Below are 16,004 nucleotides of genomic sequence, written 5' to 3'. Positions count from 1 at the left end.
TTGCAGTCGTTGCACAGTTTTATTTCATTTAAAATCCGCTGTGTTAAATATTTCTGTTACAAGTTCTGTGTAGGGGGTAAGAGCAATAGACTCTGCAGGCACTAGCAACCCCCTCACCCCTCAATTCATGTGTGCGCTATCAGATTAAGAACTGCCCCCCTCCCCCCAAAACCAGCACCCGTGGGCTGGGATATACATTACAGTGAAGGGCCTGGCTCCCCCAGCTGTGTGTCCCCTGGGAGCAGGCCAAGCCCCTGCACGCAGGAAGCCAGCAGTCAGATCCACTGCCAGTGAGCTGTGAGTCAAGGAGAGTTGCTGGGGGCTGGTTCTCACCCCCATGTCGAGCATGTAATGGTGAAATGGTTGTCCCCAGGAACAGTGCTACCTCCACAGAGGACACGGGCTCTGCCCACCCCGACAAAAACATTCATGCCACAGTGACTGGGCTGGTGAAAGACGATCTCCAAGGGAAAATAAGGGAGCTGCCACCCCGTGTTACTGTCTGTGGAGGGAGTGTAACTAGGGCACTGACAGAAGCATGACACCTACCTCAAGCCCTGCTCTGACCAAAACGTTTCCTGCAAGTGTCCTTGGGGTCAGACCACCCTTGCAAGGCAGATGAGTGTGAAATATTTTCAAGCAAAATGTGGACAGGACAGTAGCCTTTCCTCTCCTCTCCCTCCCAGGAACCTTAGTGCTAGGCAATAAAGCTGAACCTGCCATGGAGGGGCAGGGAAGGGTACCCTAGCACAGCAGCAGCAAGCAGTTTCCAGTGGTATAGGACAAGCTAGAGGTGAGAGTTTGGCGCTGTGAAGGAGAGGATGCCACACAGATGGCTCTGGAAAGGCAGTGCCATTAAGTGGTTGGCCCACTGCATGGCAGTTCTTGTGAGATACTAAACCTTCATTAAACAAAATAGGAAAGGAGGTAGGAGCTATCCCGTAATTCCCTCTGGAACAGCTCCAATCACAGCGGAGGGAGAAAGACTGGAATGACCCCTGCCAGTTCCTGAATGCCCTGCATTGTCCCTGCTGGTGCTGCGGCCCTGTCCTGGGTGGGTTGTGTGGGGGTGTGGCTGCCCTACAGGTCGAGCAGCAGCACGCGGGGATCCTCCACTGCTGCCTTGATCTTGCGCAGGAAGGTCACGGCCTCTCTGCCGTCGATGAGCCGGTGATCGTAGGTCAGCGCCACGTACATCATAGGCCGCACCTCGATCTGAGGAGTGACACAGGGGTTAGTGAGCTCAGCACTCTTGCCTGCACGGTCCCCTCCTGTGAATTCGGGGAAAACCTGGCTTTTTCCCACCCCAAATCTTGGGCTCAGGCCCTCCTGGATGTGTGCTGCCTGGCAAAATTACCTACCCACCCACCTAGGCTGGGTCCATGCCACATACAAGATAAGGTCCCTTCCTGGAACTGTTCCCTATCACAAAGGCTACAACCTCCTCCTTCCCACACCTAAACAGATTATAACCAGTTTGCCCACTCACAGATAGGACAAAGTCCCCTGCACAGCTCAAGCAAGTACCAGGGCCAGCAAAGGTGCCCTATACCCATTAGTCTCTGCTCCTGCTTCACACTAAAGCGTTTCAGAAGTGACACCAATCCCTTAGAAAAAAGTCCTTAGTCTGCTGAGCCTTGTCCTTTGTTCACTAAAACCCCTGTGCAGGTCCACTTACCTTGCCTCCCACAGCCACAGGCCTGTCAAAGATGGCATGCATGCCTAAGATGGCAGACTGGGGTGGGTTAATGATAGGTGTTCCAAAGAGTGACCCAAAAACCCCACCATTGCTGATTGTGAAAGTGCCACCATCCATGTCTTCAATGGCCAGTTCATTCTTCCGTGCCTAGAAGTAAAATTAAGGTCTTAGAAAGCCTCACAGATCACAGAGAACAAAGAACAAGAGTTTGGACATACACTCTCTCCAGGAATAAATACTTATTGCAAGAGCTCTGTTTATTGTTTTGTTCAGCTGAAAACCAGCACAAATTGCTCGAAAATGCATCCTATTTTTAGAGTGAACAGCTAGTGGCTTTGGGGAAGTATTCTCTTGCCTTTGTTTCCAACTCCTGCTTTTTCAGGAGACAGACACGGGGGCTTCTACCCCAGGGCAGTTCAGCCTTGGCCTCTAAAGACAAAGGTGAAGATACACTATGTCACTAATGCACAGACTGCAGTCTTCTGCAAGGGCAACAAGTAGAGCAGTCCTAGAAGGCAGAGGCACAGCCAGACATATAACTGGATCACTTCCCACAGCACAATTCAGTGTGTCAGAGGTCAGAGATGATGACACAGAGGACCAAATCAATACATGCCAATCCAGCACTTCATTCCTTCCAACCCTCTTCAGAAAACTTTTCTTACCTTCTCCCCCAGCTCGTAGATAGCACGCTCTATGTCAGCAAAGTTCATGTTTTCTACATTCCTAACCACAGGGACCACCAGACCCTGGGGAGAAGCAAAGTCCATGAATAACAAATTCAATGCAGTGACACACAGATAGCTGTCATGCCGCAGGAACCTGGACACAGCCCTGGAGAGTTCCAGCCTCCCCCTCACCCCACAGCAGCTGGTTGGCTGAGCTGCCTTGTATCCTGGCAGCCTGACAGGAAACCTGGCATGACACACATCAAGGGCTGACACCTTAAACTGAGCCATCATCTTTGCCTTTGTTAGCCTATCTCATAAAATCAGCCAGGTCTGTCTGGAGCCAGCTCTACATTGATAAAATTCCTAGGTGAGGCACTGGGATATTTCAGCTGGCACCTCCTTCTCTCACCTCTTTATGCTGGGTCTCCCCTAGACTTTGGGAGAAGACAGTGACAGAACTTCAGTCCTCCTCAAACCTCTGCCTCATAGCAGAACCTTGTAATCAAGAGGGTAATTCACTAATTCAACATTTGTAACTCCATCCCATGATCTCCCTGGACAGAAACATATCTGTGGAACAGCACAGCAAAGTCACCCAGATGACACGATGTCCAAAGCTTTTACTGCCTATGTCATGGATTCATGACAAGAAAGGATTTCCCTAACCTGGCCCTACTCCTCTCAACAACTGAGCTCTATACTGACCCTGTTACCAAATCTCTTATTAAGATGAATATAGAATATTCTTGGTCCTCCATCTTCTCTCAAAACCTGTCTGAGCACTCCATAATGTATCAGGTGTCTCATTTATACAATCAGTCTTATCAGTTAATTTCTGCTGCAGCAGAGCACAAAGCTGAGTTGCCTCAAAGTATATAACCATCCCACACAAACAGCTGCAGGAAACATGGACAAAGCATCCAAGGTACCTACCCGGGGAGTTGCTACAGCGACACTGATGTCCACATAGTCCCTGTACACAATCTCTTTGGTCGTGTCATCGATCACTAGAAAGAGAAAAAGCTTGTGTTATATACGTAGAACCTAAGATCAAGGGTTTGACAGGCTACAAAATCCTAACAACGTGCTCATGTCTAGCTTAAATGTAACTCCAGAGAAGAGTGAGCCCTTGCTGTACCCGTGGGAGAGGCACCAGGATAGACAGAAAGAAAACAGTTCACACAGCTCAGTCCTCCTCAGTAATTCTCCCCTTGGTTATTCTGTTCTTCTGTGTTTCAGCAAGCACCTCTGACACCTGCAGCAGCCACCTGTACCACCTGTACACCAACCAGCAGGCTCTGCCCTCTGCAGGCTGCATATGCATGGCCCCAGGCCCTCTCTTGTCACCCCTTCCTAATCCAGTCCCTCTCAGCAAGTTGTCCTCTGCCTATGTAAGTGGCTTTAGCAAAATCAGCTGCATCATGCAGGACTGTCCGTTTTTCCTGTGTATTTGACTTGCTTCTCCAAGCTACTACTCCTGCCATGGACTTTTCCCCATTCTGCCATGTTCCCCAGACATGCAAGTGACCAGCAAGGGCTACCACTTACCTGCATTCACAACAGGCTGGTCCTGCAGAGCAAAGGCTGCAGCTTTCACAAAAGCTGACATGAATCCTAGCTTCAGGTTGTGCTTTTTCAGAAAGGTATCCTTGTGTACAGTTCTCATCTCCCGGATGTTGCTATGAAACACACGATAACACTGGTAAATGAGGAGTCCAAGAAAACACCTTTTCCTCACTCTGTAACACATTTCAGTGCCAGCCCCAAGGATGCAAATCTGTACCACCAAGTGGAACACCGCTGCCCACCTCCAGTCTGCTGCAAAACCCTTCATGTATTATATCAACACGGCTCTAAGGTTCCTGCCAAAGGATCAAACAGAAACTGGTCCTGGACCACGAACTCCACAGCCAGGGTAAACCTGCAAGGCCCACACTGCCAGGCACAGAAGCAAGATGGGGCATGGTGTATTTCCTGATTAAACCTGGTGTTGCCACCTATTCTCTGGAGACACCAGTGCTCATACCAGTGTGGCAACACAGACAGCAAACGCAGGTGTGGCTGGGCTGACACAGAACGGTGAAAAGCCAGAAAATGCCAAAAGCAGTAAACATGCAGGAAATGAAATCAAAGTGATCAAAGGAAAAGATCTCAATCACTCTGCAAATTCAGCACCAGACAGCACAACACCACCTTTGTACCCAACCCTTTGGCTTTGGGAGTTGAGTGAGTATGAAATTAATTTTCCCAGGTGCTATGATAGTGGGTGCCAGTCTACCCACAGCTCTTGACCAGACAAATCACATTTTCCCACTGTTTCTATTTATCAAAATTGAGGCCATTTACAAACATCAACCAGGCTGTGGCTACAAGCTCTGCCTGTTCCAGGCTAACACACCAGATGCTGTGGAATTGCATGGCTCATCCCTTCCCCCTTCAGAGACCTTGAGTCTTTGAAGAGACAGCTTCACCAAGGAGCAGGATCTTCCATAGTTTAGCGTGTTTGTTTTTCTGCACCTAACCTCGTTTAGGGTTAGGATTACTGCCCAAAGACATTAGTGCCTCCCAAGACACAAGGACTGCAGCAATGAGGATACAGCCTGCTATGGAACTGGCTCATTAAGGCCTCCTCCTTTCAGACACTGACCCCCGGGGGAAGCAGGAGGCCCCAGCATAGGTCTTCACAAATCAACTTCACCGTAATCAATCCAAACAACATTACTGGATGCAATGAGAGCCCCAGGCTGGCGTAAAGCGACACCTCAATGAGCCTCTGAGAGGAGATAAAGCTGCAGCACTTCCTTCCAATCAAGACTATTTTGCCAGCCTTATTGTTCTGAGACCCAAATATTTACATGTTTTGTCTTAAGGAGTAGCATAGGATTTCACAAGGCAATTTGATTTGGGCACAATTTCCCCTTAATGCACTGTAACATAAGCTGCCCACCCTCCAAAGACATTAGTGTGCTCAGTCCACGCAAGCACTTGAGTCAGGAGCCCCCCACCTGCTTGAGAGGATGGGGAAGGGAATGCTGGTCTGTCTCTGGAAAGCTGCACCATCTGACAGCAAAGGCCTTCGGCCTAAGCAATGCTCACCTGAAACGCTGATGAGCCCTGGAGAGACAACTCACTGGAAGTTAAATACCTCCAAAAGCAGTAATCTGATGGAGTGGCAGAAAGCAGGTGCTACATCTTGCTGTCTTCTAACAGCTACTATATTCAAGTGATACTAGCCCCTTTTGGTCTTCTGTTCAACATTTACCAGTCTTCCACCAAAAAGCCCACAGAAGAGGAACCAGAGACTACCCCTATTAAAAGTAGCAGATGATTCCCAAGGAACAACAGGCCATTAGGAAGCTATGTACCTCCTCATACCACAATCCCAACATGGTCCTGAAGAACCTGCACAGATTGTTGTACACACCTAAGAAAGAGGTCCCAAAAATCAGGCTGCCAATCTCTCCCAAGAAAAACCTGCAAGGATTTGACTGCTGTTTAAAGATGACTGCCTTCATCTGGTTCTACTCATGAAGGGAAAAAGAGGTTTGCTCCTCACCTCATATCGATCTCATTGAAAGTGGTCAGCATGGCACAAGTATTCTGAGCCTCTTTCAGCCGCTGAGCAATACGCTGACGCATCCTATTCATTTTCACCTGCAAATTAAAAAAGTATACGCAGAAGCTGCCTCAAGCTCATGCAAGGGCAAAATGCACAAGAAACCCAAAAGGCCTTTCTCTTGCCATCTGATTGACAAGATGCCTAGGGCTAAGGTTTTCACTCTAGGTCAGGAGCTGAGTTTACCTCATTGCTCAGCTCAACACACAGTTCACTTGAAAAGCAGTGCTGAAGTGCATCACAGTATAGCTACTTCTGATCTCTGCATTCCTCAAGACCTCCAAGCATGCATAGCTTTCCATGTGGCCAATGTGAGAAGAGCTAAGACTGCTAAGAAAGCAGGTTGCTCTACCACGCTCTCTTAAGAATGCATAAGGCAGTTTCAGCAGCCTCAACCCTTTACTGAGGGCTTGCGCACAAACCAAACAGATCACACTGAATCCTTCTGTCTAGAGTAAGCAAAGCTCAGGACAAGACTTTTGCCTAGAAAAGACCCATGCCAGATTGGTCCAGGCTCTTCCTCCACACCACTCATAAGTGGTTCCCTCATGTAGAGAATTTTCCCACCTGTCACAGCTCTACTGAACTGGGTGTGTACAGGTGGATATGGACACATCCGGAAAGCTCAAGGCTTATGCCAGAGATTATCACCTAGCAAGAGAAGTGCTGGCAAGGCCCCTGTTCCCACAGCTTACCCTATGCTCTGATCTGGCACCTTTGGTGGGCACTGCCTCCCCAGGAGGGGCTGCTGCTGGGGCTGCAGCCGGCTTCACAGCAGACACTGAGGATAAAAAACACATCAGTCAAAAAAACACATTTGTAGAAAACACATTTGTGCTTAAGCAACAAACAATGGAAACAGCCCTGAATTAGGCTGGGAAGGTTCCAGACATAGCTGAGCAATCCAGTCTGGAGCATGCGGGGTAATACTGCGGAAGACCTTCACCATAAATGCCTCTTTTTGCTGTATTTAACCTTCCACAATCTCCCCCAAAGAACAGAGACTCGAGAACAGGAACAAATGGCTGTTGCCTCACCTGGTTTGCTGTCAATGGGCTGAGTTGACACAGGTGGCACTGGTGGCATTGTAGTGGGAATTGGTGCTGCAGCAGGGGGAGGAGCAGGCGCAGCTACAGGTTCAGGGGCTGCAGGAGGAGGGGCTGCTGCTGGTTTAGCCTTGGCAGGTGCAGCTGAAAGACAAGGAAGAACCATGGTAAGGGCACCAGCTTCCACTGGCAGAGATCTGTGAGTCCAACCAACCTAACAAAAGTAAACCCTCAGGCAGAGTGCCTTTATGTTCTCAGCACTACTCAGTTGACAGAAGTCACCACAAGAGAAAGCCACTGTGAAGGTGTTTTACTCATCAACACCCTTGACCTCCTCACTGGGAGGCTGGATGCTACAAAGAGGGCACAGAAGGGAGTTAGGGGAATTCTCAGCTAGTTACAGCTAAGAACTCAGTCTCCTCCAGAGGGAATAAAAGAGAAGACCTCCCTCAGAAGGACTAAAATTATACTTTTCTAATGGACCACAGAATAGGAGTATTCTCTTCCAGTTACAGAGGCAGATGGAGATATTATTTAACCTCTCTCAGGATCCCTCTAAATGCCTTGCTTTCATCTTCAGAAAAAAACTGGTGGGTACACAAACGCCTGTGCAAGTTAGACGTGCTTGACCTACCTCCGGTTTTCCTGAGTTTGAATAGAGGTGTCCCCCCTTCCACTTTGCCACCATCGGGTACCAGAAGGGCTTCGATCACACCAGCTGCTGGGGCTGGAACTTGCACTGATGTCTGGGAAAAAAAAAAAAATAAAATCAGTGAAATTCTCCCAAACATTGGCTGGAGAACAAGTGCCCAATATAAGATGCCAATATGTGCAGATACACATTGTAATTTGTCAGAGACAGCAGCTATGTCTCACACTATTTGCACAAGTTTTTCACACCCTCCACCGGGATTTTGTGCCAATAGTTAGAAGCTTTAGGAGATGCTGGCAGTATAATGTATAGCCTGATCTCCAGGGTATAGTCAAGAACTGACCTACTGCCAGCATCTTCCTGACAGCAAAGCTGAAAACAGAACTTGGCAGAGCATTCAGCAAGATCTTCAAGGCTTAACAGTCCTTTCAGGGGTGGATAAACTTAAAGCCTAAATTTAAAACAATCTGAAGACAACCTACGGCTTACAGATTTCTCCTTTTGTTTAAATACAAACAGGTTTCAAAACTCAAAGCACTCAAATTGGAAGGAGAAGTAGAATTACAGCTCCAACAAACATCAACACCAGTGATGATTAATCAAATGGATGAGTAAGAGTTATCAAGAATTCTAACTTAAGGCACAGCAAGTTTTCATACTAGATGAGAAAAGCTTTTCTCCATGAAGAGAACAGGAGACACAGTCAAGGCCCTGCAGGCTCTAGGAGCTCTGAGCAGGAGAGAAGCCATACAAGGTACCTGCTACAGAACTAGAAGAAGTTTTGGTCCAGAAACTCCTACCTTGTCTGTTTCAATCTCACACACCACTTCATCTTCCGCCACTGTGTCTCCAACAGCTGAATGACAGATATGAAGACCACTGTGAGGAGGGAGGTGTGCTCCGGCCTCCCCTCTTTACCCACAGCAGTTTCCCACACTAACCCAAAACTTTTTCACCCCAGTTCTCCACAAGTTCTCCTTTATAAAGAAAATAATAGCTCAAGCAATCTACTGCACAGTTAAGAGTCTGATTCCAGCTTAGACATCTCCCTTCATCCAAGACTACCCCTGACATAGAGGTGATGAGGCAGTTAACTGCAATCCTTTCCCCTCAGGAGAGCTGCAATTAAATGCCTCATTTGTCACAGCCTGAAAGGCACAGAGCAGGATGTCAGCCAGTGAACCGTAACACATCCCCAAGGTGTTCAACACAGCAGTAAGAGCAATCAGAATTTCAGGGAAGAGGCAGTTGCTTACCTTTCTCCCACCTGACATCTCCTTCTGTGACCGACTCTGCAAAGGCTGGTGTGTTCACAGTAACCACGTCATCCCCTGTTACAGAGACAAACAGACTTGACTGCATTCAGAGCTAAAAAATTATGGCATTGCTTCCTTCCTTTCACCACAACTCTGGTAAAGGGGGTAGGCCATCAGACATCAATTGCTGCCCGTCTCTTTGCTTCAACACTGATCAACATTTAAACACCAGAGAAACTCACAATTGACTGAAAGCCACATTGTGACAGGAATGCCAGACGAAATCTTTAAGGCCCTGGGGATATAAACCCTGAGTCATCCATGCAAGAAGGACAGCAGTGAGCCTTGACTAAGGATGGAAGGTAGCTGTTGGCAGGACAGCAAAAGGTAGCAAAAGAAGCATCACATCCTGACTTCTTACTTACTATGTACTGCAGTGGTTCTGAAGTAGCGGACAGTGAAGACACTGGAGCTATTTACTCTGAAGAAAGAGAGACAAGTATGAACACAGAAGAACATTCCTCTGCAGGCTGTCCGCACCAAGCTCAAGTATGGAATTTACATTTGCTTAACTGATATGAAAGGCTGCTCAGCTGTTCTGATGTATTTGTTCCAAAGGACCCCTACTTACTGTTCAAGCTGCAACAATCCAGTAAGAAAGGAAACATTACATCCTACCATCATTAGTGCTCTCAGAAACTGAGTGAGAACTGACATGTATGGAATCTTAATTTAGACAGACAACCCAACAGAGCCCTTGTGGTTTGAATACTGATTAAAGGGTGACCTGGCCAGCCCACACAATGCCCAAGACAGTGCAGCAACAATTTTTTTACCTCCGGATTAGGACTGTCATCTCTACAGTAGTTGTTAGATTGCTCCAAAAAAAAGAGAAAAGCACCATAAATTGCCTATGGCAACACATTCAAAAAGCAGCTATTTCCCTCCACCACATTTCTTCACAGGGAGCTGGCAACCCAAAGCATTCCAAAGAATGATTTTCATATCTACTGACATCACATTTGGAAAACTGAAACAAACATGCTTTAGCATTTCCTCTAGCACAGGCTACTCTGTACAAACAGACCAGTATTTGGGCTTTAATGAATGTACTCTTATGGTTATTTCTCCAAATACATTTTCATAAGACCAGCTCAGTAATGCAAAACCTGACATGAAAAACAGCTCTGTGAATGACCCCACTTCTCCTGACAGAAAATCTACCAGGAGACCTCACAGAACAAACAACACCTCTAGTCAGATAAACAATAGAAATCCATTTATTTCTGGTTTCTTCATTCCAGTCCCTTCCCTGTCCCAGTATCTGGCTGCAGACAAAGCCTGTTTTCAGTTCCCGACCTGCAAAACCTAGACTTTGTTAGGGCTAGCTCCATGGTCTTACGATGGACACAAGGATTTCATGACAGCCAACCACATTCTGTTTCTCAGACCTCAAATCTTATCATGGCTAGAGCAGCCCCAGTCTCCCCAGATGACCGTTTTCCTGTGGATACTTACACAAGCTTCCTGCTGTTTGTGTAAGCCAGTCCTTGGCTCCCAGACACACCTGTGAATGAGAAAAGAGTTACCCACAAAAATATTATCTAGCTGTCCAGCCCTCAAGTGTCCCCGTCAGATAAAAGGAGGCAGAGAACACCGCTGCCCACCCTGAAAGAAGTTTGGGACCAAATGGAGAATATATCCATGCAGAGACACCTCAGTGTCATGGATATATAGTCTCAAACCTGCCCAGAACTTGCCAAGAACAGTGGTCTTGTCTTCATCTATATTTATAGGGATGGGAAAAACAGATACAGCTTGACAACAAAGCTAAGAAGGATAACCTTGAAAAGGGCAAAAAAAGCAGGAGCTACCCCGCTCAGAGCAAAATCAGGAAACAGCTACGAGGAACCACCTCCAAGACTGCTGAGTTATCCACACCCATATGAAGGGTAGGAGCAAGGTATCAGCCCTGTAAGAGGCACCCCCAAGAAACCTCACAGTCACAGAGACAGCTAAGGAGGAAAAAAAGGACTGAAAAGAGGGTGTAGGGCAGACTAATGAGCCACCATCATTCCTCTTCTCTGCCCACAGAAATTATTTTCCAAAACTCACAACAGGGAAATACTTGCACAGCCTCCCAGTTTCACATAACCCACCGTTCCCTTCCCACACTGCCCATATGACCTGACACTGCAATTTTTACTATGAACTGAACTCCTGTCCTTTGTCTCTTATAGGGCACTGGGCAGTTTTCCAGACTGATCTTAAAGAGAGTCAGCGTAGTAACTGGAGAATATAATTATCTCAATTACACAATGCCAGAGGGAAGAATCATTTCCCCACTTGATTTTTCAAAAAAGCAGCACAATTTCTACACCATCTCCTACTAAAGAGTTGATATTGGAACTCTAGAGACCAAAAAAAGATAAGCAGATTTAACTGGTTTTTCAAAGTGGAATCAGAAGTGAGTGAAGTAATGCTATATAAACACAGTACAGCTAGAAAAAACAGAGCTCTAAGGAAAAACAGTTTAAGCACTGAAGCGGAGTTCACAGGCACATGAGATTTGACACGTCACTTAATATTTACCCATCATTTTCAAAGGACTTTATCAGAGAGCTAAGGCTCTGCAACACCATGTGCTTCAAGCACTGCAGTGCTTGAAATACACTGTGCTGCTGCTGTGAAATCTTCACCAGAGCAAAATGGATCAGGCAGCATGTACCTTAGGCAAAGTAGGCACTCCCATGTAAACTTAGTTCATTCCACTGCTTCTTCACTACATGACTGATAGGAATAAACCCCAATCAGACCTATTACCAACCTCCATCATCAGCTCTGCTCTTTTCTAGGTAGTCTGAAATGAAATAAAAGTGTAAGACTCACCAGACAGAGGGCATCTTGCCAGAGTACAGTTCCCCTGTCAGAGAGAAGAGGATGTATCAGTATTGCAAGAGGACAAACCCATCCTAGAAGGACTTTGGTTTTTCCCTGAGATCTGAATCAGACACAGAACCCACCATTCTCATACTCCAGTCTGCAGGCATGCCAGTTTCCCAGTGTGCTAGAACAGGAGAGCACCTATGCCCTTCGCTAGCCTTTGTTTCCTCCCAGGGTGCTTTATGATGCAGTGATGCTAAATTTGATGCTTTCCTTTTCCAGTTCTGGATTCTGAAGTTTTGACCTTCTCATGCACACTTTCCTCTTTAAGAAGGAACAGATTTCCAAAAAAATTTGCCGTGAATGAGAAGGCAAAGGGTAGCTACTGGATATGATGAAAAAACATCCCATGATGTTTACTCCTACAGTCATGAATGCAGCGTCTAGTTTTTTTTTAATATTTTTCTAAAACTATGGAGCCTTTGAACTCCAGAAGGCCAGAATCCCTCTCAATGGCAAAATTTCTACTGCTGTCAGTTAGCCAGGAATTCCACATTCTTTGATGTTTCACTTCATACCTGTGTAATCATTGACTGCACTCCTAGCTCAGTAAAACAGTGCTCAAAAGCAGAAGACATTTCAAAATATTCCAGTTACTTCCCCTACTGTTATTGCATATTTCTCTCGCATCAAACCTGCAGGATTGGAGAAGCTAAGAGCAGTAAGTGCAATAGCACTGTCACCATGACTGAAATGCACTTGACTGGCTTAGAACAAGAGCAACTCAAGAGCTCAAACCAACCTTATCCAGCAGCTAAGGTAAAAGTTAGATTTCCTTCACACCTTCAGCATCTGAAGTTTGCATACAAGCCCTGATTTAAGCTTCAGCAAAGCAAACTGGATTGGATATAACTGACCTTAAATATCAAAATAATTTGAGGAGCTGTGTGGCAAGACAACACAGAGACCAAGGACCAACAATATACCTAAGCTTGGCACACCATCTAACTACAGGACTAAGTGCTGCAGCATAGGAAAACATACTCCATGAACACTTAGTATCAAAACTAGTAACAGGCCTGGAATCAAGCCCTTGATGGTTTAATTATCCAAGCTTACAAACGGATTTGACTTGCTGGATATTAACACAGAGTCAACTCAATGATCAATAGGCAATTCAACAGGGTTATGATCAGCTGTGCCAAGGATGCAGGCAGCCACTCTGACTTACTGCTAAGCTCCAGTACAACACCATGCAGCAACCCTGCCTGCCAGTTCACTGCAGGGATCAATGATCCTGAACCAACAGTCCTGCAAAACTGGCTTCTGGCAGCACCTGCTGGAACCCCTGCCCTAAGTCTGGCTGGGTAAGGGGAAGCAGGAAGCACTGTGCAGATTTTGTGGAGTCATCTCAAATGCTACAATGCCTAATTTTGGTGCAGCACTGGCCCCTGCTAATTTAGATCTGGTTTTTGTAGAACCAGCTCTAAGCCAGGATCAGTAAGATAAACTCCAACTTAACTCTACTGGGTCAGCTGTCTAGAGCACCACAATACTCAGCACTCTGTATCAATCATATTTTTCCCACTTTCTGTAGTGTCCCAGATAGCATGGAGTCAATCACAAAATGAGTATCAAGCGACCTGAATATCCCTGTATCCATTAATGTTTCCTTGGGCATTTTATTTAAAAAAAAGTGGTTAAAGGCATTCCTAGCATGCCAGACAATAAATTGTTAAGAAAGGAACAGCCTCAGACTGAAGCAAAACCAGGCAATTTTATTTGCTCAGGACCAGTTTACTGTGGAGTTAAAACAAAAAGGAAAGTTTAGAAGGCCTGTCTTGAAATAAGCCGCTGTGAGAAAACACATCTACAGCTCCCTTCCATCAGTGGTGTCAAATCTGTGTTCTACAACTGCAGCAAAACTAAGGAAAAAATTGGTATCACTCTACCTTTTGTCTTTTAGGTTAAGAAATTAGGGAAAGAGCTTAATGTGAAGAGGAAGCCACTACTAAAAGATACTGTGAATTCTCTGACTTACATTCTGCAGAACTGATGCATGTCTATCTCTTAACTACAGTACCTCAGAGACAAATATTCAGCTTTAGGAGACTCTGGACAGGGCTGCTTCCTGTTCTCTTTTTTTCCCTGAAGGAATCATTCTGATTGCATCTGTTCTTGGATCACTTGGCTAAATCTGCCCTCTGCCTTCTATTGGAGTTTTTTCAGTGAGAATGGAAATATTTCAGTTTTGCTAACTGGCATTAGCACTTAGAGACACTTAAAAGACAGACTTCAGTTGGGGAAAGAAGTCTTGTTCCAATTAGCCAGTGACTCACGTACCAAGTGATTAATATTTCCCTCTCATTTCACATGACTGCTCAGAATTGCTTTTATAACAGTTATTACGTTGAAGTGACCCTGGCATGCACCGCCCCAGGCCACACCTTTCAAGGAGCCACCCCCTTCCAGAAGGTCTCTACACACTGAAATAAAGGATGGAATACATCCTTTATTTACGTATAATACATAAAGCAACAGCCTGTATACCAACAGTGAGAGACCAGCTCAGGTAAGGATTCTGGTGAAATTGACAGTGCAGCTCATTTCAATGGAGGCAAACCAGAAGGCCAGTGCTGTGCAGCTCCAACAACAGGCAAAGCAGCAATTGGTTCTCCAGCCACGGCTTCTTGAGAGCAAAGCAGCTGCTGCTTCAACAAGGATGAGCACAAACCACTGCTACCTGCAAAAACCCCACAGTGCGGCTTCCACAGGTACCAAAACAATTATAGGTAGCATGGGAGGGCAGATGCCAAGAGGGGATGGAGGTAACAATGCTGAGTGGTGAAGGATACTGTTACTAAGACAACAGGCTCAGAACTCCTCCAGCATGAGGGAAGATCAACCAGGGAAGAAAAAGTTCTTTATGAACTCCTGCCCAGGTAAACAGAAGGATTTGATTCTCAAAGCATTTTACACAGCTCCTGATCAAATGGATCTTTTCTAGGCTAGCTCTTCTCCGGACTTTTTCACATATCCTTCAATGTCTGCCTGCCCTTGCCCCAACTCTTACATGCTACATGCTATTGATGCACAGTCATGGTTTCTACTTGATATGAGTTCAAGATCTTTTCTTCTTTTACAGTCAAAACCCACTCAACCCTTCCTCACCCTCACTGACTCCACTCTTCGCCTATTCAACCCCCCACTCCTGAATTTTGTATGCGTCTACTGTTCTCACTTCTGCCATCAGGGGTTTGCGGAGTTCTGGAATTTCTATCTCTCCAAAAAGCCTGTATCACATCACAATCAAAAATTTACTTCCTATATTGCTGCTGAAATGCAAATCAAACCACTACTACAACTTTACCAGTACATCTAACAGGTTAACTACCATTCAGCTTAAAACCTCCTGATTTTCACACTAGTTTTGTAAAAGGTTTAAATATTCCATCTCACTTCTCCCTGTTCTTTAGAATTACACAGCACCACTGAGAGCTGACAAAGTGTAAAAATTGCTAAAACGCCACTTTAATAAGCTTGCTTAAACTGCATTATAATAAATTTGTCTCTACATACGTGTATACCAAACTGTAACCATACAGTCACTTGTAAGTTGTTCAAAGTTTTACATGGATACACACGCATTTATAAACACAAACGTGTCGTTACAATACAATCGGCTGTCAACATTTGGTAACCTGCATTTACAGGATGTCTAAAACCAAGTCTCATGCTCTAAGACTGCAGCTGGTCACTGGAAGAGAAGTGACCTTTCTTATCCTGTCGTTACGCACATGTATGTGTGTGCTCATGAAGCTGTGCATGTTCGCTATTTAAATGGAAGATGTGTGCAGCAGTCACTGAACGACAGGACCCAGCTGGCCAAGGGCAGCCCCAGGGTTAAGTAGCTATTGAGCTCTGTCAGCCCACGCTGCAGCCAGCAGAGGTTTCCGCCCTTTGCAGCGGTTCACTGACTGCCCTGAAAGCAGTCAGAGCACAGAATTTAAACAACAAACCGCATACCGGTTTCTCTCCGTTCCTGCACCGGGCGCACCCGCTCGGGGGGGTCTCTGCCAGCGCAGGCCGGTGGCTGCCAGCAGCGAGGGCCCCAAATGCTACAGCCCCTGACAGGCGGGGACGGTGGTGCCCGAGAGCGGCGGCGTTCGGAAGCCCTTCCC

General features: G+C 46.2%; 1 protein-coding gene across 1 annotated transcript; it reads right to left on the bottom strand.

Annotated features, from left to right (window-relative positions):
* Nucleotides 1–12,005, bottom strand: DLST (dihydrolipoamide S-succinyltransferase). Its single transcript, XM_015631273.1, has 15 exons — nt 11,964–12,005; nt 11,830–11,863; nt 10,459–10,507; nt 9,366–9,421; nt 8,941–9,015; nt 8,485–8,540; nt 7,667–7,778; nt 7,024–7,176; nt 6,682–6,767; nt 5,927–6,024; nt 3,919–4,049; nt 3,304–3,377; nt 2,365–2,448; nt 1,679–1,846; nt 1–1,215 (listed from the first exon to the last, which is right to left on the bottom strand). The coding sequence occupies exons 1-15, from the start codon at nt 11,988–11,990 to the stop codon at nt 1,081–1,083; spliced, it is 1,338 nt and encodes a 445-aa protein (XP_015486759.1). The 5' UTR covers nt 11,991–12,005; the 3' UTR covers nt 1–1,080.
* Between the last annotated feature and the right edge of the window lie 3,999 nt (nt 12,006–16,004).

Source organism: Parus major, chromosome 5 (assembly GCF_001522545.3).
Source record: "Parus major isolate Abel chromosome 5, Parus_major1.1, whole genome shotgun sequence".
In the NCBI taxonomy this organism is placed as follows: domain Eukaryota; kingdom Metazoa; phylum Chordata; class Aves; order Passeriformes; family Paridae; genus Parus; species Parus major.
Note: the sequence above shows the minus strand (reverse complement) of the source record. Positions and strands in the feature narration are given on the sequence as shown.

Bases quoted from the DNA above. Each gene is read 5' to 3' on its own strand.
- DLST (XM_015631273.1), bottom strand. From the start codon at position 11,990: ATGCCTGCAGACTGGAGTATGAGAATG. The intron at 9,422-10,458 runs GTAAGTATCCAC...CTCTTTCTTCAG, and splicing joins ACAAACAGCAGGAAGCTTGT to AGTAAATAGCTCCAGTGTCT. The intron at 9,016-9,365 runs GTAAGTAAGAAG...TCTCTGTAACAG, and splicing joins CAGAACCACTGCAGTACATA to GGGATGACGTGGTTACTGTG.